This window comes from Lontra canadensis, unplaced genomic scaffold (genome assembly GCF_010015895.1).
Source record: "Lontra canadensis isolate GAN:19392208 unplaced genomic scaffold, GSC_riverotter_1.0 scaffold37, whole genome shotgun sequence".
Classification (NCBI taxonomy): Eukaryota; Metazoa; Chordata; class Mammalia; order Carnivora; family Mustelidae; genus Lontra; species Lontra canadensis.
The window spans coordinates 18,259,330-18,280,727 of NW_022631031.1; the positions used below are offsets into that span (position 1 = coordinate 18,259,330).

The following is a 21,398-nucleotide window of genomic DNA, read 5'->3' on the forward strand; positions in this document are numbered from 1 at the left end:
ACGTCAATTATACCTCAATAAAACTGTAATCTTAAAAAAAAATGTTAATGGTCTGTACAACTCATACTTGAGATTGTTTTCTTAATCATTGACATAATAACCTTTTCTAAATCTTGCACATTAGCATAATTCAGATAAGTTAATGTTTATGTCCTTTGTCATATACTTAGGTATGGTACAATGAGTAAGAGCTAAATCATTAACGGAAAGCTACCAGGATTGTTTTGACAAGACAATGCAGAATTCTCATCCTACCTCTGGTCTGCGCTTTCCTACCTAGTTGTGTAATTGCTCAGCACATTTTGGCAGGTTTCTGAGAGGTGACATTCAGATAGCCTTTCTGCGGAGAATGTACTTCGAATTAATGAGTGGTTTCCAAACATAATTCATATAATTTGAGACTTCTATGGAACAGTGCTAAAAATGACCAGATTTTCATCCAGAATTAAGCTGGGAAATCTTTTAATATATTGATTTATTCATTTAAATGTCATAATTAAGGGCACCTAGCTGGCTCAGTCGGTAGAGCATGTGACTCGTGAACTCAGGATCGTGGGTCTGAGCCCCATGTTGGGTATGGAGGTTGCTTGAAATACAAAAGAAAAGAATAAATAAATATCATAATTAATAAGTCCCTTATATCCAGAAATTTAATTTATTCTCTGTGTTTCTTTACTAGAGGACACCTCACCTGGCCTTTGAGCTGTGTATTGTGTTGCTGAATTTCTCTGATTTTTAACAAATTCAAAAAAGCCCTAAACTCAACAGAAAATTATCTGTTGTAGTGAAAGACAGGTCTGCAGATGGTGGTAACAAAAAAATCACTGAAAAGCTCATGTCACCCATTAGCTTTAAACCTCTAAAAAGAACTTCTAAGAGAGAGCACATCTGAGTTGTCTGGGCTTGCTTTCTGTTCCACCCTCTCTCTTCAGGAAGAGCTAACTGAATGACAGTTAACATAAAAGCTCAGTTCCGTAATAATCCTGAGACCCTCCTGGCCGTCTTCACTCTCGCCTCTCACAAGCATACAGTCGAGTTCTGGAATTTACATGCTGTGCGCTACCGCCGTAGGGGGAATGTGGGAGCACGTAGTAGTCTCTGTCTGGCTCTCCTCTATCAATCCAGACATTAAAGTGATTTTCCAAAGTCTGAAACAATGCCAATAATAGGGTTTTTTCCATTTCTTGTTTAAAAAACTTGTTCGGGGCCACTGGGATGGTTCAGTTGGTTAAGCGACTGCCTTCTGCTCAGGTCATGATCCCGGGGTCCTGGGTTCAAGCTCCGAGTTGGGCTCCCTGCTAGGTGGGAAGCCTGCTTCTCCCTCTCCTTCTGCCCCCTCCCCCTGCTTTGCTTTCTCGTTCTCAGTCAGATAGGTAAATAAAATCTTTAAAAAACAAACCAAAAAAGCTTGTTTATGTTAACATATAGTGGATTTATTGTAATCATTTTATTTGTTTATTTATTTTTAAAGATTTACTTATTTATTTGACAGAGAGAGATCACAAGTAGGCAGAGAGAGAGAGAGGGAAGCAGGCTCCCTGCTGAGCGGAGAGCCTGATGCGGGACTCTATCCCAGGACCCCGAGATCATGACCTGAGCCGAAGGCAATAGCTTAACCCACTGAGCCACCCAGGCGCCCTTATAATTATTTTAAATGAGTGAATAATTGTTTTCTTCTATTTTCCAATGTTAATTCCCCATACAGTAAGTATCAATAAGATATAACCCACATCAACAAAACTACAGGGTCAGGGTGCTGGGGCGCCTGGCTGGTTCATTGGTTAAGGCTCTGACTCTTGATTTTGGCTCAGGTCATGAGATTGAGCCCCCCACTCCACCCACCTCACTCCCAAAGGGCTCTGTACTCAGTAGGGCGCCTGCTTGAGATTCTTTCCCTCTCCCTCTGCCCCTTCACCGCACCCACTTGCTCGCTCTCTCTCAAAAAAAAAAAAAAAAAAAAAGACTATAAAAAGTTTACCGCTGGCATTCTAGATATTGCCTAAGTGGGTGATAGGCCTTGATATTCATTGCCTTTGTTTCTGTTTCAGACCAAAAATTCAGTCTTCTTATTTTCACCTAATGATCATTGCATCTGTCTTTTTCACTTTATGTAAACCAGGTACTTCACTTTATATTACGTAGCAGAAATAGGCACTTCCCTGATGACAAGTTGTGAAGTTTTTGGCTTTTTGTCTTCTGTCTTTTCAGGGCCATCTGAATTAGAGATGAACATGGGGGGACCTCAGTACAGCCAACAACAAGCTCCTCCAAATCAGACTGCCCCGTGGCCCGAAAGCATCCTGCCTATAGACCAGGCATCCTTTGCCGGCCAAAACAGGTAAGTCCTGAGCACCCAGGAAATCCAAGAGAATCGTGGTTCATGGTGAGATCTGGAAGTTACTTTAGACCTCTGCCGGAAGTTACTCTTTTTCTTCTAAACAGTTGGTCCTGGCCAGTTTTCATGTATTCAGACTAGGTCATCAGTTATTGGACAGAGGGTATAGAGAAGGAGAAATCGAAAAATCAGGGAGACCTAGGGCATGTCTTTAAAAAGTTATGATTTAGTTGGAAAATAAGATGTACATTAATAACTGTAATAGAAAGTAGTATGTACTATAAATGCCATAAGGGGAATAAATTGGGAAAGAGCGTCCAACCGGAGTGGTTGGAGAAGGCTTCACAATCTGGAAGGAAAGATGTACTTCAGGAGGCAGGTGGCAGGAATCCAGTCCAGCGGGTCAAAGCAGCACAGTCAGAGCCTGGAGGCTGCAGAAACAGCTCGTGTTTAGGGTAACCGAAAATTGTCTAGTTTTCTGTCAACATATATTTTACCACTTAATATAGTAAAGGCAGTACGAGAAGACTTGGCAAGAAGAGGGATTAGTAATAGGTCTTAAATTCCAAACTCTGAAGAATTCAGACTTTTTCATTACCACTGAAAAAGTTTTTTGAGAAAGGAAGTGGTAAGTGATCCTGTTTGAGATTTTTTTGGTTCAGATTATCAGTCTAATAATTTTTCTTTGTGGGTGATCTTTTCTGTCTAGTTGCTTTTGAAATACTCTTGGTATTTTCTGTGTTGTACCTTTACTACAGCATGTCTCGGTGTGGATTGATTTATACTGCTTGGTACTTAGTGTATGCTGTATTCTTTTTTTTTTTTTTTTTTAAGATTTTATTTATTTATTTGTCAGAGTGAGCACAGGCAGACAGAGTGGCAGGCAGAGGCAGAGGGAGAAGCAGGCTCCCGCTGAGCAAGGAGCCCGATGTGGGACTCAATCCCAGGATGCTGGGATCATGACCTGAGCCGAAGGCAGCGGCTTAACCGGCTGAGCCACCCAGGCGTCCCTGCTGTACTCTTTTTAATCTGTAGATTTATGGTTTTCATCAGTCCTGGAAGATTTATAGCCATTATCTCTTTATATTCTACCCCCTCTCTATTTTCTCTATTCTGTCCTTCGGGATTCTGGTTAGACCTATGTTACCCCTTCTCTGCCAACACGAGATCTTTAAAAATTCTGCCCTCCAGGAGCACATGAGTGGCTCAGCCAGATAAGCATCCAACTCTTAATTTCAGCTCATATCATGATCCCAGGGTTGTGAGATCAAGCCCCGAGTTGGGCTCTGCACTGGGCATGGAGCCTGCTTCAGACTCTCCTTCCCTCTCCTCTGCCCCTCTCCCCCCCAAAATAAACTCTGCTTTCTTAATCTGTGTATTTTCCATCTCGTCTCTCAGTACTACATCAGGATGAATTTTTATCCAGTTCTTTAGTTATCCCTTCAGCAGTGTTTGGTCCAGTCATGTTTTTCATTCCTATAAGTTGTATTTGCCTGATCTGCTTTTCACAGCCTCATTGTTTGCTTATTTTTGTGGTTCCATCCTTATATCTTTAAGCATTAAGTTCATCATTATTTTTCTGAATTTCTTGAATTCCAATATCTGGATTTCTTAGAGGTCTAAAATCCAGTGTTGACTCTCACTTAGGAAGGCCAGTTTCCCTGAGTATTTTGGTAATCTTGCATTGGAAGTTCGTAAGTGTCTCTTGGCCAGTGAAACATCTAAGGTCGGAATTGTGGACACTTTGCTTAAAAGTAAATTTGCAGTGCTCTCTGCCAGGGGTGGGGGTCTGCTCCAGGCTCAGTCTGCTTCAGTCCAGCAGCCTCAAGTTAACTCTTTTATTTCACTTTGGCCCAAAACCCTAACTCTCTTACTGCTTTTTTTTTTTTTTTAAGATTTTATTTTTATTATTTATTTGACATACAGAGATCACAAGTAGGCAGAGAGGCAGGCAGAGAGAGAGGAAGGGAAGCAGGCTCCCCGCTGAGCAGAGAGCCCGATGCGGGGCTCGATCCCAGGAACCCGGGATCACGACCTGAGCTGAAGGCAGAGGCTTTAACCCACTGAATCACACAGGCCCCCCTGCTTTTTTTTTTTTTTTAAGAATTTATTTATTTGACAGAGAGAGATCATAAGTAGGCAGAGAGGCCGACAGAGAGAGAGGAAGGGAAGCAGGCTCCCCGCTGAGCAGAGAGCCTGATGCGAGGCTCAGTCCCAGAACCCTGAGATCATGATCTAAGCCAAAGGCAGAGGCTTAACCCACTGAGCCACCCAGGTGCCCCCCCTCTCTTACTGCCTTATGGATAAAACACACCTATCACCAGTGGCTCAGGATGCTCAAGTTTTAGCTCACAGGTGGTCTTTTGTTTGTGCTTGGCTTTTTGAGAGTTCCACTATCCCTGCAAACCAACATCACAATTATGTTCTCTGCATAATCTTGTTGTTTTTAGTGGTGCACTGAAAGCACGTGGTGCTCAGGTGACCTTGAGCCCTAGGTAATGGTACCTCCTGGCTGGTTGGTGGGTGGCAAGAGTCCCTATGTGGAGAGATAGAAGCCTAAGCCAGAAGGCACTGTGGGAGCTTAAAGGATGCGCCCACATTGCTTTCCAGAAAGCAAACTTGTTAGAAAACTTAAACTATAGCAACTTGAAATACGAACTTGAGGTTCATATACAAGGAGTTGGAGTTGAAGGCTCAAAGAGGACCCTACTGCAGACTGAGCATTTTGTCCTTTGGGGATTATTCTAGTTTAAAATAATGTAATATTCTTACCAAATGCACAGATGATGAAAGGCAACAGGGTTTCTGAAATGTCATAAAGTAGAGTACATTTCCAGAGGTTTTTTGTTTTGTTTTGTTTTGTTTTGTTTTAAATACAGGTTTTAGGGCACCTGAGTGGCTCATTCAGTTAAGTGTCTTCCTTCGGCTCAGGTTATGCATGATTCCAGGGTCCTGGGATTAAGTCCCACATTGGGCTTCTTGCTCAGCAGGGAGTCTGTTTCTCCCTCTCTCTGGCCCTTTCCCTGTTCATGTTCTCTCTCAAATTAATGAATAAGTAAATCTTTTTTAAAAATAACAGGTTTTGGGGCACCTGGGTGGCTCAGTGGGTTAGGCCTCTGCCTTTGGCTCTGGTCACGGTCTTGGGGTCCTGGGATCGAGCCCATCGGGCTCTCTGCTCAGTGGGGAGCCTGCTTCCTCCTCTCTCTCTCTGACTGACTGCCTACTTGTGATCTCTCTGTTAAGTAAATAGATGAAATATTAAAAAAAAAAAATAACAGATTTCAGGGGCAACTGGGTGGCTCAGTTGGTTGAGCATCTGACTCTTGGTTTCAACTCAGGTCATGATCTAGACGCTGTCTAGGTTGTAACTGTATTTGTAATTGCCCAAATGCAGGATAATAGGTAGGCATTTTTAAAGTTGGGATTAAAAGTCTGGATTGGTGTTTTTCCCCATAAGCCAGTCATATTATGATGTCTCTAGGAAGTGACAGATGTGTGGTATGCCCAAGTTTATCACATCAAGCCACAATGCACTGTACTTTTCTGAGTATAAGGTATGATATCCTGGCTTGATCAGGAGCCTTTTATTTTTGTCAGCTGGAAATTTACTGAACCTATGCAGTTTCAAGTACTGGGGTAACAAGGAGATTTAAGATCTCTTCACTGGGTATAGTCCAAAGCTGATGTTTTTAACATAAATAACAATATAAGTTTTAAGTGGAAGAGAGAGGGGGAAGCCTGGAATGACAAGTTGTGGCCTTGTAGTGGTGTAGAAGGCATCTTCTGGAAAAAGATCAATTGCCCAGGTAGGCTGGGGCTGACAGGGAAGTTGTGGACGTTGAGTTTTGGAACGATCCGGCTTTACCAAAGTGTATGTGTACTTAAATTCCACCACAACCACCTGTCCGGGGACATAGACATTTTCCGGGAGAGCTGAAATAAGAATTTTGAATCAGCTCAGTAAAATTCGTTTTGGGAAAAGGAACCTGACAACTTTGTATAAGGAGAACTGAAGAGAGGCTGACTCGACAAGGGCCTTGACCAGAGTAGGAAGGCCTGGAAGTACTGTTTGACTTTCAGTCAGCATCATGCACAGGTTTGATGTTTTTTTAATTAGGAAAAGAAAAGCATGGGACAAAAATGGGTTATTTTATTACGCTGGAAATTCTTTTAAATGCAAATAAGCATTTGCATTAGTTTTTTTTTTCTTCTTTACGCCTTTGGATGTATCTTTCCTGGGGTGGCTTTGTCTTGCAAAGGGTGACTGTACCTCCCTTCCCTTCTGACACTGGGTTTCCGTCTCTTCCAAAACTGGAGACTTTGGGCTCACGGGAACCCTCAGCCTTCCCAGACTTAAGAGAGTAGATCTCAGGGGCACCTGGGTGGCTCAGTTGGTTAAGTGACGGCCTTTTGCTCCGGTCATGATCCCAGAGTCAGCAGGGAGCCTGCTTCTCCCTCTCCCCCAGCTGATGCACATGTTTTCGCGCGCTCTCTCTCTCTCTCTCTCTCTCTCTCTGTCAAATAAGTAAATCTTTTAAAAAAGAGAGTAAATTTCACCTTAGCCTGCCATCGGTGAAGGGGTATGCTTGTGTGGGAGGAAATAGAAGTTGAAAATTAGGGAATAAATCTAGACTAAGAAAATCTTTTAATGCCTCATGTAACTAGCATCTTTGGGGGATGAGGTCCCAGGTATAAGCAATTTGGTAAACAGACAACATACACTCTTGGCTGACTTGTACTCTTTTTTTCACGAAACTTAACCACATCCGAATGTTGGTCACTCCTCTGGGGAAGTTCCTCCTCCTTTTGCTTCTGTCATATGTGGTGTTGCTCTTCCATGTTGCCACTTTTCTACACCTGCTCCTTCCTCCTCCCGCTCGGTAAGTGACCCGATCACCCTTAATGTTTCAAAACTGCATTCTGGAAGAGTGCGGATGCTAGAGAAGCAGGAAGGGCAGGAGGAACCATTTTCACTAATGATGTCTTACTGAGAAGCCAGGCAGTGACAGGGGGAAGAGGCAGGTGGAGAAAAGGCCCCAGAACTGCAGAGCACAGTCTCCAAGAGTGGCAGTTGCCTTTAGCAACGGGAGACCCTTTGAGTGGACCCGGTTGGCTGCATCACACACCACTTGGCGTGTGGCGGTGGCTACATAGTGGGGTTGCGGTGGCTCAGAGGTGGTGGGAATATGGGCTCGGAGGCGGTGACAGCAGGCGAGCAGTGTCATCGAGGGTGCCGTAAAAATTGGGCGATTTTCTTTGCAAGTTACTAGGGATAAATGGAGGATATAAATTGTTTTTTAATGCACTGTATTATAACTGTTCGAAATTAATTATTGGCTTTAATAGTCAGCATTTCAGGACTCTAGGCCAGAGTGGCATGTTAAGCTGTCTTTAGAAAACATGGCCTAGGAAAGGGGGTCAGAGAACTTCATCCTTTGACAGATCTATTCTCAGTGACTTAAAAATGAAGCTGCTTACTCATAAACTTTTCTTTTCTCCAGAACATTATATGGTAACTCTAAGAGTACAGATTAGACTCTTTTGGCAAAATACAAGTATCATTTTCCCTTCTGATATTAAGCTAACTCAGAAGTTCTTTTTAAACACCCCCCACAACTTGTCAATTGATTTAAATTATAAGAGTTTCATATTCCATAGAGTTTGGGAATTTAGTGTTACGGTTATATCACCGATGACCTTATATAATAAATAGAACGTGTACATTTGTGATCTACTCTTCTTGAGTCTCTAACTCAGGCCAAGAACCACAGTTCCTGAGGGCTTTAAGAAATGTTCACAAGGCCTGCTTATGCATGACTAAGAAGTTTCCTATTAGTCAAGCCAGTGTTAGTCTAGCGACAGCTGAATTCAAAAACATTAATATACCTTTTATGCTTCTAGGTCTCTAGTCTCTCCCAGGTGGGTCATCAGAGCCTCATATGAAATAAGGCTCTTCCGTCAACTTTGTGTTTCCTACTAACGTTCAGAAAAATCCTTTGATTACTTCAGGGCAGAGTAAATACACACACACCTGAGACCTCCGCGTACACGTGTGGCAGTACGGGGATCGGGCAGGCCCTAAACCCACGCATGCCTGTGCTGGTGTCCCTGCACCACAGCGTCCGCTCCTGTGATCCCTGACACGTGGCTGAACGTCCCTCAGCCTCCGCATCACCTGCTTTCCTTGTGTATCTCTTATTTTTAGAAGTAATTTTCTTATTACAAGACGACTACACAGTTATTTATTTCGCTTTATGAGCCTTAAAGTGGGGGCAGTAACAACAGAAATCATACATCCCGTGCCTCGAGTTGGGTCCGGCCTGTGTTAGGCACTGAACAAAAGTGTGTCTGTCACGGTGACTTGTCATTTTGTTCTATGTCTGGCTGGTACAGTATTTTATTACGAAGACCCTGGAAGCCAACTGGTTGACTTTTGTCAAGTTTTAAGAGAAGGCAAGTGTTCTCTAGTCTGCTAGCGTCTCCACAGGCCTGAGGTGAGCTCTGTCTCCTTACAGGCCGCAGTTCGGCAGCCCTCCAGATGACTTGCTGTGTCCGCATCCTGCAGCAGACTCTCCGAGTGATGAAGGGGCTCTCCTGGACCAGCTCTATCTGGCCCTGCGGAACTTCGATGGCCTTGAGGAGATTGACAGAGCCCTCGGGATACCCGAACTGGTCAGCCAGGTATGTGCCGCGGGGCAGTGGTGGGGGCCCACCACTCTTGTGGGCACGAGATTGTCCATTTTCTTCTGTTCATGTTGATCTGCAGTCTGCTTCTTAGAGTGCTGCTTTACCTCCTAACAAACTAACTCTGTTTTCTTTCTTGCCCTCCTTGTTACCGTCACATAAACTTTTGCCCAAGGATGGAAAACACTGAAAATGTGCTTTGCATATAATTTGGGTTATTGAGCTGAAAGGCAGAAAGTCAGGGCCGGCTCACCTAATGACAGGGAGGGACCCGCGAGGAGCAGAGAACAGGGAAGTCAGGAATGGAGCATTGCTGCCCCAGTGACCTAGAACCCTTTCTTCTAAAAAACCAGTCTGTATCCATGACCATCTTATTCAGTCTTTGCGTTTGTGGGCTGGTGATAGGAAGCTCTTGTGCTGAATGAATACTTTGCACATAAGTTAGCAGAAGTCATTTTAGAAGTAGCTGCAGTTCATTAGTCATTTTTACCTTTGTGTGGGTTGAGCCCACAGTAATTTGGGGGATATTTAAGCATAAATGGGAATATAAGGGAGTTAACCAGTCTTAATGTGCTTATTTAGCTTTCCTCCTCCCGACAATTAGTTGGTTCAAGTAATTCTCTGCTTTAAAGAGTACTTTATAGCAATAATACAATAAACCTCACGCAGTCTCATGCAATAGCACCGTATTTTCTGTATCTGGCTACTCGGCTAACCGTGCGCGAAGCAGACCTCCTGATTCACTTTGTAAAGCGTATCAACAGCCACAGATTTAAAAAAACGATCGCAGTCTCGGTACCATCTTCTTTTTTCAGCACAAATCATCTTTATTTCTTACTGTTGAAAAGGACCTTCCCGTGTCCACCCTCCTTCTCGGGCACGTGGCGTGTCAGGAGGGTCTGTGTGAAGGCGACACAGAGCCAGCAGAGGCTTCTCCAAAGCACAGAAACAGTATTGTCATCATGCCCGCCGTGCAGCAGACGGCAGGGGGGGTGGGGGGGGGGGGGGGGGGGGGGGGGGGGGGGGGGTGTGAAGACTTGTCAATTCATATCGAGAAGAGCAGAATGGAAAGAAATGACTGGAGAGGTTACATGATATAACCTGAAGTAAATCGAGAAAGGAGCATGGAATTTAAATATTTCCTGTGTGGCCGGCTGGCTCTGCTTTAGCGGTAGTTAGAAGTCGGCCTCGTCGGTATTGTTATCCTCAGGTTTGCTCCAAGTGACATTTAAAAATATGGCTGTTGGGATTGCTGAGCCACCTGTAGCATTGTTTTTGTCAAAGCTAGTGTCATTTCATCATTAATATTTTTAGTCTCCTTTATCTCTTTGTCTTCTATTTTGTCTCATCACATCTGTCGCGAGTATAGTAATATCATATTAAACTGAATTACAGAAACATTATTCAGTGGAGTCAGGAAATGGAGAGTACAAATGGATTTATTTGTACACATCAGAGTTGTATGTTTTCTTTAAAAAGGGAAATTATTGGAGCACTTGAGTGGCTCAGTGGGTTAAGCGTCTGCCTTTGCTCAGGTCATGATCCTAGAGTCCCTGGCTCGAGCCCCTCATTGGGCTCCCTGCTCAGTGGAGGAGTCTGCTTCTCCCTCTCCTTTTCCTTCTGCTTGTTTCTCCCTCTCTCTCTGTCAAATAAATAACAAATTTTTTAAAATCTTTAAAAATGGAAATTATATAATTAAATTTCTTCTTGGGGCACCTGGGTGGCCCAGCCATTAGACATCTGCCTTTGGCTCAGGTCGTGATCCCATGATCTTGGGATCGAGCCCCCCACTGGGTGCCTTGCTCGGTGGGAGGCCTGCTTCTCTCTCTTCCACTCCCCCTGCTTGTGTTCCCACTCTCGCTGTGTCTCTCTGTCAAATAAATAAACGAAATCTTTAAAAAAAATTAAATTTCTTCTCTGTTACAGATGGGCAAATATTTAAAGTTATGAGATAGTTTTGTAGGTGTGGTTAGAGCAGTAATTCCATAATGAATGGTTTCCCCGGGGTAGGTTCCATCCACATTTTTTCAGGAGAAGGCAGCGGCCCCAGGCTCCTGCTCTACCTTGGATAGACTGGTCTGAGTGAGGCCTAGGACATGACTAAGCCGAAGAAAACTCGAGGAGATGCCTTTCCTTCCCTCCTTACATCTGGAGGTTTGGAGCAATCTACCCAGAAGTAGAAGGAAGGGAACTCCCAGGTGCTCCTTCATGCCCTAGACACAGACACTGAGACGCTCCCCCTGGCATTACTTCTGGATTTTCTACACCTGTCTCATTCTGATCCAGATAGATAAGGCAGCCGTAAGAAGTCAAGAACAACAAACACATCAGATATGTCTAGGAGGTAGTAAGATGGGGGCCAACTGTAGAGAATTCTGTCGACCATAGAAGACAGTTACACCAGGGCAGTGTATCACGCTGGCGAGGAGCTCGGGCGCTGTCTCACAACCGGAGGGGGACCCACTGCTTACCTAGCCAGAGGGGCCTGCTGCAGCTTGCCTCTCGGCTGCAGGTCTCAGTGTTTGATAGCTGCAAAATAGGAGTAACGGTGGTGGGCACCCCAACACAACTGATCACAGCTAGGCTCCAGGGTGGTTGTCTGACTAAAATGATTGATGCAGGTATGAGAAATGAGCGAAAACATGTAACACTTCTAGGGGACATGCACATTTTTAAAGTCCAGGTCAGTCTCTGACTGGCGAAGTGAGGAGGAAGAGTTGCGAGGTTGAGGCCTCGTTCTCGCTTCCTTTGGAAGAAGCATCGCTGGGAGTCCGGCCCAGCACCGCTTCTGTCCTCACACACAGGGGTGTGTTGAACAAAGATACTCTTTAGGAGGAAACCAGGTACCTTGAGTCATAAGTGAGGATAGAAAGCTTCAGCTATGTGACCGTGAGAGAAACTCACCTGATGTTGACTCTGCTGTTTCCAGTGGTTTTCCTTACTTGTCTGGGTCGTGTCTGGGCTTTCTCTGCAGAGCCAGGCAGTCGATCCAGAGCAGTTCCCAAGTCAGGACTCGAACATCATGCTGGAGCAGAAGGCCGCCGTTTTCCCGCAGCAGTACGCGTCTCAGGCACAGATGGCCCAGGGGAGCTATCCTGCCATGCAAGACCCAAGCTTTCACAGCATGGGCCAGCGGCCGAGCTACGCCACACTCCGCATGCAGCCCAGACCGGGCCTCAGGCCCACTGGCCTGGTGCAGAACCAGCCAAACCAGCTGAGACTCCAGCTGCAGCACCGTCTCCAGGCCCAGCAGGTGCGCTCTCGGGGGTGCCTGGGAAGGTGGCAGCTGGGGGGCAGTTAGGCACGAGCGGGCATAACCATCCTGTGTCCTTGGGAAGTTCTGGAAGCCCTTCCCAGGATGCTCCTACATCTCCTGCTCTTGCCTGCATTGCTGGTTTCTCTTCTGTCCCCTCAGCTAACTCCACTCCAGCCCGGAGTAGCTGTCCGTCTGTTTCAGTGTTTCCCAGCCCTGTTATTTATGAACAGTGTAGCCTTGAGCTCTCCGAGCCTCCGTTTTCCTGTCTGTAAAATGGGGCTGTTGTGTGGTGTTGCGCAATGAGTACGTGAGTAAAAGGACCTCATGTGGTTTCCAACCCAGTGTGAGCCCGCAGGACAACAGTAGCTCCAGTCCAGAGTCCTGCCGCGTGACAGAAATAGTCACTCTTAGCTGAATGGGGACAGAGCAGTGCTGCCTTATGGAACACCTAGATAGTTCAAGCACATGCGTTCTCATTGAAACAAGCCTAGACAGATTTCCAGCAACAGTCCAAAATACCTTCTCTGTTTAAGCAATGTGAAACCTTACTGATAATTAGCTTTCTAAGGGAATTCCACCGTAAACTATGTGGTTTCAGTATCTAATGGCAATCAGAGGTTACATCGGAGAGGGTGATCTCTCAAGAAAAGTGATTTAAAATATACGCTGTTTTAAAAATGTATTGATTCTTCTGTGTGCATGCATTTAGAATCGCCAGCCGCTTATGAATCAAATCAGCAATGTTTCCAACGTGAACTTGACTCTGAGGCCTGGAGTACCAACACAGGTAAGGAGCCGACCAGCCGTCAGCTTTCACGGCCTCTGTTGATTTTCTGTCATTTCTTCCTCCTTGATATTCGGTGCAGAGTCACTCAGAAGCCATCTGACCCAGATCAATGCCATGGATCTGTCGTGTCATTCACATGTCCATCTTGCCTGCCCCCTTTATTAAAAAAAAGATTTACTTACGTCAGAAAGATAGAGCAAGCTAGCATGCATGCTTAGGAGAGGAGCAGAGGGAGAGAGAAACTCAAAGCAGACTCTGAGCTGAGCTCAGAGTCCAGCACCTCATGACCCTGAGTTCATGACCCGAGCCAAAACTAAGAGTCGGGTGCTTAACCGACCGTGCCATCCAGGCACCCCAGCCTGTCACTTTTGTAGTTCCCTCCTAAACACTGCCATTTTCACTGCCAAGTACAGTCGATCCTTTGTATTTACTTTGGTCGTGTTCCATAAAGTTAACGCAGACACTGAATTAGCGAACTGGAGAAAGAAAGGGTTCGGTTCCCGCCGGCCTGTGGTGATGACATCGTCCTCAGTCCATCAGTACAGAACCCTGTTTCTCATGTGTGTTTGGGTTTGAAGACACTTTATGTGATACGTACTGATGATGCGCTACCTTGAACTCAGAGACAGCGGCGCTATGACTCTTGCCTGATCAGCAAAGCTCATCTAACCCGTGTTTTCCCCAGAAGGCACGTCACAGCCTCTCGCTGTTAGAAATGCGAGGCGGCATGGGGCGCCTGGGTGGCTCAGTGGGTTAAGCCTCTGCCTTCGGTTCAGGTCATGATCTCAGGGTCCTGGGTTCGAGCCCCGGCATCGGGCTCTCTGCTCAGCGGGGAGCCTGCTTCCTCCTCTCTCTCTGCCTGCCTCTGCCTACCTGTGATCTCTGTCTGTCAAATAAATAAATCTTAAAAAAAAAAAAAAAATGAGGGGGCACTTCAGCACTCCTCTTAGGAACCATTGTAAACGGCAGGATCACCGGGGAAAAGCACGACAGAGTGAAAAACGTGGATCTGAAGAGTCCACGAACAGGGCGCCTCTTTCCAGTGTGAGGCTGAGACAAGAAGGCAGTGTTGCCTTGTTTCAGCCTCTGGTGGGAACGATACGCACCGTGGACATGTCAAGTTCTTTGCCTCTCTGCACATGTCCATAAATGACGGCAGTGCTGTGAATACTGAGTTGGGGGTTCCAAATACATTTTAGCAAGTAGGTAAGTTCACCAGTATGGAATCCATGAATAATGAAGATTGATTGTGCATCGCTAGGACCCCATAAACGGCCTTACTCCTCTTGCTCGCAGCAAGCACTGGCACCCCTTCCCTGCATCCATCCCTCCTTTCCTCCTCCTCATTCTGCCCTGGACTGTTTTGTATGTCCCTATTAACCCCGCTCCCTATACTCCCCACTTTCTTCCTGCCTCCATTCAGCCTTTTCCAAAGTGCCTCAAGCCCCATTTGGGCACAGATGGTTTGGTTTCCTGTTAGACCTGAATGTCCCTTGAATGAGACCCAGGTTGCCACTTTAAGGTTTCTGTGACATTCGTCTTACAGATAGCACTGATGTTGTGGGGTCCTTCCCGTTAACCGTGCCTCTCACGGTGAGTTCCTGGTTACTTGAACTACCAGTGAACGTACCCTTCTAAGTCATTGCCGGGTTTCAGAAAAATCCTCATCTCTATAGAATTTAGAAGCTCACATCCTCACCCACCAACTGTTCACCTCTAAAATGTTCTTTCCTGTTATTTTATTTTCCAAAGGATTTTGTCCTATTTCTAATATATAGTTTGTTTTTCAACCTGTGTCTTCCCCCAATGTTTCCCTCTGTGTACTCCCCACCTCGCCCCTATTTTAGGCACCGATTAACGCGCAGATGCTGGCCCAAAGACAGAGGGAAATCCTGAACCAGCATCTTCGACAGAGACAGATGCATCAGCAACAGCAAGTTCAGCAGCGAACGTTGATGATGAGAGGACAAGGGTTGAATATGACCTCAAGCATGGTGGCTCCTGGTGGCTTACCAGCAACTCTGAGCAACCCCCGGATGCCCCAGGCAAACGCGCAGCAGTTTCCGTTCCCTCCGAACTACGGTACTGGGCTTCCGTCCCCACCACCTTTCACCAGTCCTTTCTCCCCAGTGTCCCGGGGTCTTGGGTCTCAGCTCCGCCCTCACAACTGTTTGCATGGCTCCCAGATGAGTCTGGCTAACCAGGGAGTGATAGGCAACCCGGGAGGACAGCTGGGGCCGGTCAGGAGCCCCCAGGTCCAGCACAGTACCTTCCTGTCTCTCAGCTCAGGTACCGCCTTTTCTCTGAGTGCAGGTCTTACTTTAAAAGTGACCGAAGTAAGTGTGTGTATATACAGTCCTTCGGTTGTGTGTGTGAGTGTGTGTGAATACACGTGTTTCTGTCAGCGTTTGGACACACGGGGGCATAGCCATGTGCTATGTTTGAAAACCTCTGAGTCTGACTCAAATCAACAGATAACGTACAAAATGTTGAAAGACCTCTATAAATACAACGATTAGACATTCTGTAATTTTTTTAAAAAAGATGAAGCTTTAATGAATCGATAATTTGTGAGAGGTGTTATCTAGAAACCCCAGTGGAAGGCCTCTAGGTTTTCTTCATGTTGATTTGTTGTTTAATGTCAGTCTTAAGAGACAGACGTCTGATGTCATAAACATTAATATTTGTGTGCATGTCACGTTCAGTGAATGGTTAAATTATTGATAAAAGTAAGTGCTTATGTTGTTCCTATTCGAAATGATTTTACCTATCTTTTGCCAGAATTATCTATAAATATCAAGTCTGTGTGGTGCTTACATTCATGTCTCCTGTTTCTTTAAAGAAACAGATACTGTGCAGCTTTTTCTGTGTAATCATAAACTTCTCTTTCACAGCTAATCTAAGTATCAATTAAATCTGCATGTTGCACACATCTAGGCAGAAACACGCTTCCCTTACTGTCCTTGAAATTTCCTGAGTTGCTGCCTTTGTTTCGAAGCTCCTTTCCTCTTTGTCCTTTTTGATGACTTCGAAAAGTCTTCTGAAAGTTCTTTCTCTCCTTGTAGCGTAAATGCCGTTTGCTTCTACACTGAACAAGAAGCTTACATAGAATTTGTCTGATTCTTGCTCATCTTAGATAGCACTGAAGAACCATAGAGCCCTTTCTAAAGACAAAACAAGCTAATCGTGATGCAGTTACTTATTTTTAAAAATGCATTGATTTAATCACAGAATGACTTGATTCAATAAAAAATTATTCAGGTGTTAACTTTTTATATACAGCTGAACTTTAATCTTACCTAAAGTTTATAAACAACCCAGTTATACTGATACATAAAAATGTAGAGACTATTTCAGGTAAAAGAGAAGTATACCTGTTGACTCATGCTTGATTTGGAGAGGGATAAGGGGACGGAACAATATATTCTCCATCTCTAGTCATGGTGGTTAATGTGGTTCTTAGGCACCCTTGTGACCACTGTAGAGAAGTAAGATATGGAAATTTCTTGCTTCATGAATTATATCCCATTTTGGAGTCTCTTTAAGGTGTATATAATTAACCAGCACATGATCAGGTATTTGAAAGTAATTTTCTAAGTGTATGTGAATTTGAACGTTCTCTTTTTTTCTCCCTAGTCTCTACCATAACACTAACAATCTCTTTCCAATTTCTGTTTTGTTTTTGAAGGAATAAGTCAGCAGCCTGATCCAGGCTTTACCGGGGCAACGACGCCCCAGAGCCCTCTGATGTCGCCCAGAATGGCGCATACCCAGAGCCCCATGATGCAGCAGTCGCAAGCAAATCCAGCCTACCAGGCCTCCTCTGACATGAACGGGTGGGCGCAGGGGAATATGGCTGGAAACAGGTATGCCGTGTTTATGTGGCATTTTGATATAAATGATCACCAGGGAATCTTTCTGTAGACCACCTGTCTCTTTCTGTATTTTTTTTTTTTTAAACTAAGTAAGCTCTATGCCCAAGAGGGGCTTGAACTCACAACCCTGAGATCAAGAGTCACTTGTTCTATGGACTAAGCCAGCCAGGTGCCCATCTTTTCTGTTTTTTTCTTAACTTTTTGCTCAAGCAAGCAGTGTCAAATAAACTACTAAGTAAGGAGGTTTACTTTTCCTAGGGAAGAAGTTACCAGAACTTAAAAAAGTTTAGCATATCTTTTCCTTAGGAATGAAAGGAACTCCCCTCAGAAGGTATCACCCCACCAGTTTAAGCTGGAAACTACTCTGGATGGCAGTGCCCTAGAAGCCATCCTTTATCAGTACATGTAATAAAAGCAACCAGATAAAAAGCTTGTTAGGTGCAGACGTGAAAGTGGAAACTAATCTCTAGACCTTCCCAGTGATGTTAGGAAAAGGAGAGGAGCGTGGTCACCCCTGCAGCTTCCTTGAGCACTTCCCCTTACCATTTCGGACTTCACCCCTGCTGGCTGCCCCACCCTGGATTCTTTCAGCCTAGACTTACTCATTCTGAAGTAAATGAAGTAACTGCCTGAGAAGCCAGCGTGCAGAACTGCCTGCCTGTTTGCCCTACAACTCTTGACATTTTCATCTTTTCCTTGGGTTCTAGCATGTTTTCACAACAGTCTCCACCACACTTTGGGCAACAAGCAAACACCAGCATGTACAATAACAATATGAACATCAATGTATCCATGGCGACCAACACAGGTGGGATGAGCAACATGAACCAGATGACAGGACAGATCAGCATGACCTCAGTGACCTCCGTGCCTACGTCAGGGCTGTCCTCCATGGGTCCTGAGCAGGTGAGCACCCTGAGAAGCAGCCCACTGTCTTCTGATCAAAACTTTTTGCCTATTTCTGCGCTCAGTGTATCTTGCCATGTATTTAACATCTACCATCAACTCCCACTTTTATTTTGATGAGTGTTTCCTCACCTTACTTTCACCTGTGTTAGTGCCATTAACAGAAATACTTGTTAATGACAAAATAAACATGAAAGGATTCTTGACTGCTCAAGGATATTTGAAAATATTTCTTAACTTTGTCACTTAAATTATTTGAGGAACTTAGCAATCTCTAAAGTGAACCTCTAAAAATGGAATGGTAAATGTGCTTCCTAAATGGCTCTATTTTGGATTTAAGCTTAAGAACTGATTTTCTTCTAAATGAAAAATCAGAAGAATCACAAAGGCCGCACTTAACTGCCTGCCATCCCGTTAGCTTTATTCCCCACTCCATTCCCCACCCGGTCCCCATCCAGTTAGCTTTAAATGACACGTCATGCGTGCAGGGAGACTGACACCGGTGGTGTCAATCCAAAAACTATTCTAATCATCATCTTGAGGATGTGAGCGCCATAATTTTCTGGCCAATATTTTTAAAAGGCTTCTGCTTGAGACTGTAATTCTGACTAAGGCTGTAGTGATTCTACTATCCCTAAGAGCACACCAACTTCACTTGGTGGCAAAGAGACTCAGCACACTGTTACCTCCGTCAGCCGGGGATTCAGAATCTGAGGCAGCTGAGCCACAGGTAAAAATATCAGTTGGTAATTTTTAAATCGTATTTACAGAAGACTTCTTTCTAAAGGGCACAAAATGGCTTGGCATTCTGCTACCTCAGTAGTTCATGCAAAGTAGAGATGTGGCAAGGACCCTGAGTGTTACTTCATATATGGAGAAATCGAGGCATGGAGGGTTTAAATGACTTAGTAAGTCACTGACAGAACTGTATATTGCAGTTAGATGGTAATTGTGAGAATGGTGAAAGATTCAGAGTTTGATTAGGTCTATTTAATCTGATGTTGGTAAACCACAATTTGTGTGAAAATTTTACTAAATTTTACAGCACCTCAGCATTTTATTCTATAAGAAGATGTTAATAAAAATGCAGAGTAGTGCATGAGAAAATTCAAAGCCCTTTGCAATTTAAGAAAGCTCTGTGTGTGTAATAATCTGCACTTCTTGTAGTTGAATTGATGGTGGCTAAATGCTTACTTGGGTAAATTAAACAGACATAATTAAAGATAGACTCTTAATCGTTTCAGTGGAGAAAACATGGTGTTGATTTTGCGTTTTCTACAAAAAGGAACCAGTAGTGGTTCCTGATTCTCTTTGTAGGGAAACTATAAAGCCAGGGCCACTGACATAGTCTAGTCTAGCATGGGTCTTACTCAGCCTATCTGGAAGTAAACTGGTGCATTTTTAATAACCCAGATCACTTCTGTATAGAAACTTGTGCATAAATTTAAACCTTTTGAGTATCAGAATTAATTTGAGAAGCCAAAAAAATACAACTGTAGTGTGTTTTCTTCAGACAAAATCAGTCCTATACAGTATTAGTATTTGTACCTTTACTAATTGTATGAATGCTAATGAATAGTTCACTTGGTTGTAGAAGATTTCCCAAATTCAGCACTGTTGGGTACTCAGACTTGCTCTTGCTAATCAATAACTAACTTAAATAGCAAAGATACTAGGAGCTTCTCGGATGACTTTAAAGTCCCATATACAAGTCATTAGTATCATTAGAACCAGCCAAAAAGGTGAACATATTAAGGCATGAAAATGTTTCTAGTATTGTTGTCTCTGTCAAATTTCTACACAGTTTTTTGAAGGCAGTTAGTGTGACTTGTATTTTCTTGTCCCTCCATACTCCCCCCACCCCCAAGTCTATACCTGGGAGAGTGGATACAGGGATGGAGCTGTTTTTATATAGTCCTCTTTCTCCATAATTCTGTTCCTAAAAACCAAGACAAGGAGGAAGATTGATGGTTGGTTTTTCCCTAGTACACTTTTGGACGTGCCACTGAAGGTAGCCACTGTGCTGTCTTGTGCCCTCAGGTTAATGATCCTGCTCTGAGGGGAGGCAACCTTTTCCCAAACCAGCTGCCTGGAATGGATATGATTAAGCAGGAGGGAGACACATCACGGGTAAGAAATAGCAAGGGGTGAATAGGGTAGTAAAGTGAACGTGGGTATTTTATAGACCAAAACTGGCAGATACATTGTCAGCAAGTAGACTGAAGATAGTTGTAACGCTTGTGATTTTGAAAAATACCTTGTAATTTTATCTGGCATACAGTGGTTTTCTATGAATAATTATTTCTTTAAGTTCATTTTAATTGAGCTAATGGTGGTGTTATGAATTAAGAACACTAATTTTGCTCTGAAATGATATTATGATAGCCAAAAAAGCAGTCATGTTTGAGCAAACTTTTATTTTTACTTTTTCTGAATCATGTTAGATCTTCAGGAGGATGAAGAGGAGCTAATTGTTCTCTATCCCTTAATTAAGTGTATGTTTATTCTTCTTAAGGGTTTTCTCTATATTTCATTTTGTTTGGGCAATAGTCATGTGTATTATTTGTCTATTATCTTCAACACTTGTTCTAAAGAGAATGATACTACCGTGTTCAATCAAATCTTTAAAAAGAATAATTGGTACTTAGAACCCAACTGAATTGTGTGCCTAGCAGCAGATCCGTTAACAGGAAGGCTCTGGAAGCAGTTTAGCACATAGATAAATGAGCCCACAGGGGCCCTCTGAAGCTAAGGGATATAATCCTTAGCAGTAGATAACTTTTTTTAAGTTAAAAATTCTCTCTCAGTGGAGAAAATGTAGGATCAATGTTGAGTTTCATACAAAAGAAGTGGATCGTGGGTGGTTTTGTTAATACCCAAGTTTAAAAAGTAACAGATCCATTGGGCGCTTGGGTGTTTCAGTCATTAAGCATCTGCCTTCAGCTCAGGTCATGATCCCAGGGTCCTGGGATGGAGCCCCGAGTCAGGCTTCCTGCTCAGCGGGAGGCCTGCTTCTCCCTCTCCCACTCCCCCTGCTTGTGTTCTTCTCTCACTGTATCTCTTTATCAAATAAATAAAATATTTTTAAAAATAAGTAAAATAAAATTAATAGATCCAGGGTGCCTGGGTAGCTCAGTCAGTTAAGCATCTGACTTTGGCTCAGGTCATGATCCTAGGGTCATGAGATCAAGCCCTGAATGGGGCTCCCTGCATAGCAGGGAGTCTGCTTCTCCCTCTGACGTCCCCTTCCTGCCCCCACTCATGCGTGCACACATGCGCACTCTCTCGCAAATAAATAAAATACTAAAAAAAAAAAAAAAAATAGAACCATAGTCGGGGCACCTGGGTGGCTCAGTGGGTTAAAGCCTCTGCCTTCATTCAGGTCATGATCCCAGGGTTCTGGAATCGAGCCCAGCATGGGGCTCTCTGCTCAGCAGGGAGCCTGCTTCCTCCTCTTTCTCTCTCTGCCTGCCTCCCTGCCTACTTGTGATCTCTGTCTGTCAAATAAATAAGTAAAATCTTAAAAAAAAAAAAAATAGAACCATAGTCATGCAT

At 44.1% G+C, this 21,398-nt stretch overlaps 1 protein-coding gene across 9 annotated transcripts in view; it reads left to right on the plus strand.

Annotated features, from left to right (window-relative positions):
• Nucleotides 1-21,398, plus strand: part of NCOA2 (nuclear receptor coactivator 2) — a 292,692-nt gene that overhangs the window by 263,388 nt on the left and 7,906 nt on the right. For 8 of the 9 annotated variants that reach the window (XM_032869220.1, XM_032869227.1, XM_032869221.1 and 5 more), the window contains 8 exons: nt 2,209-2,338; nt 8,851-9,016; nt 11,994-12,272; nt 12,985-13,062; nt 14,910-15,144; nt 16,751-16,928; nt 17,645-17,843; nt 19,884-19,973. In XM_032869220.1, coding sequence (XP_032725111.1) covers nt 2,209-2,338; nt 8,851-9,016; nt 11,994-12,272; nt 12,985-13,062; nt 14,910-15,144; nt 16,751-16,928; nt 17,645-17,843; nt 19,884-19,973 — 1,355 coding nt within the window. The remainder of the gene's footprint in view (nt 1-2,208; nt 2,339-8,850; nt 9,017-11,993; nt 12,273-12,984; nt 13,063-14,909; nt 15,145-16,750; nt 16,929-17,644; nt 17,844-19,883; nt 19,974-21,398) is intronic. The other variant, XM_032869226.1, reaches the window with a different exon arrangement.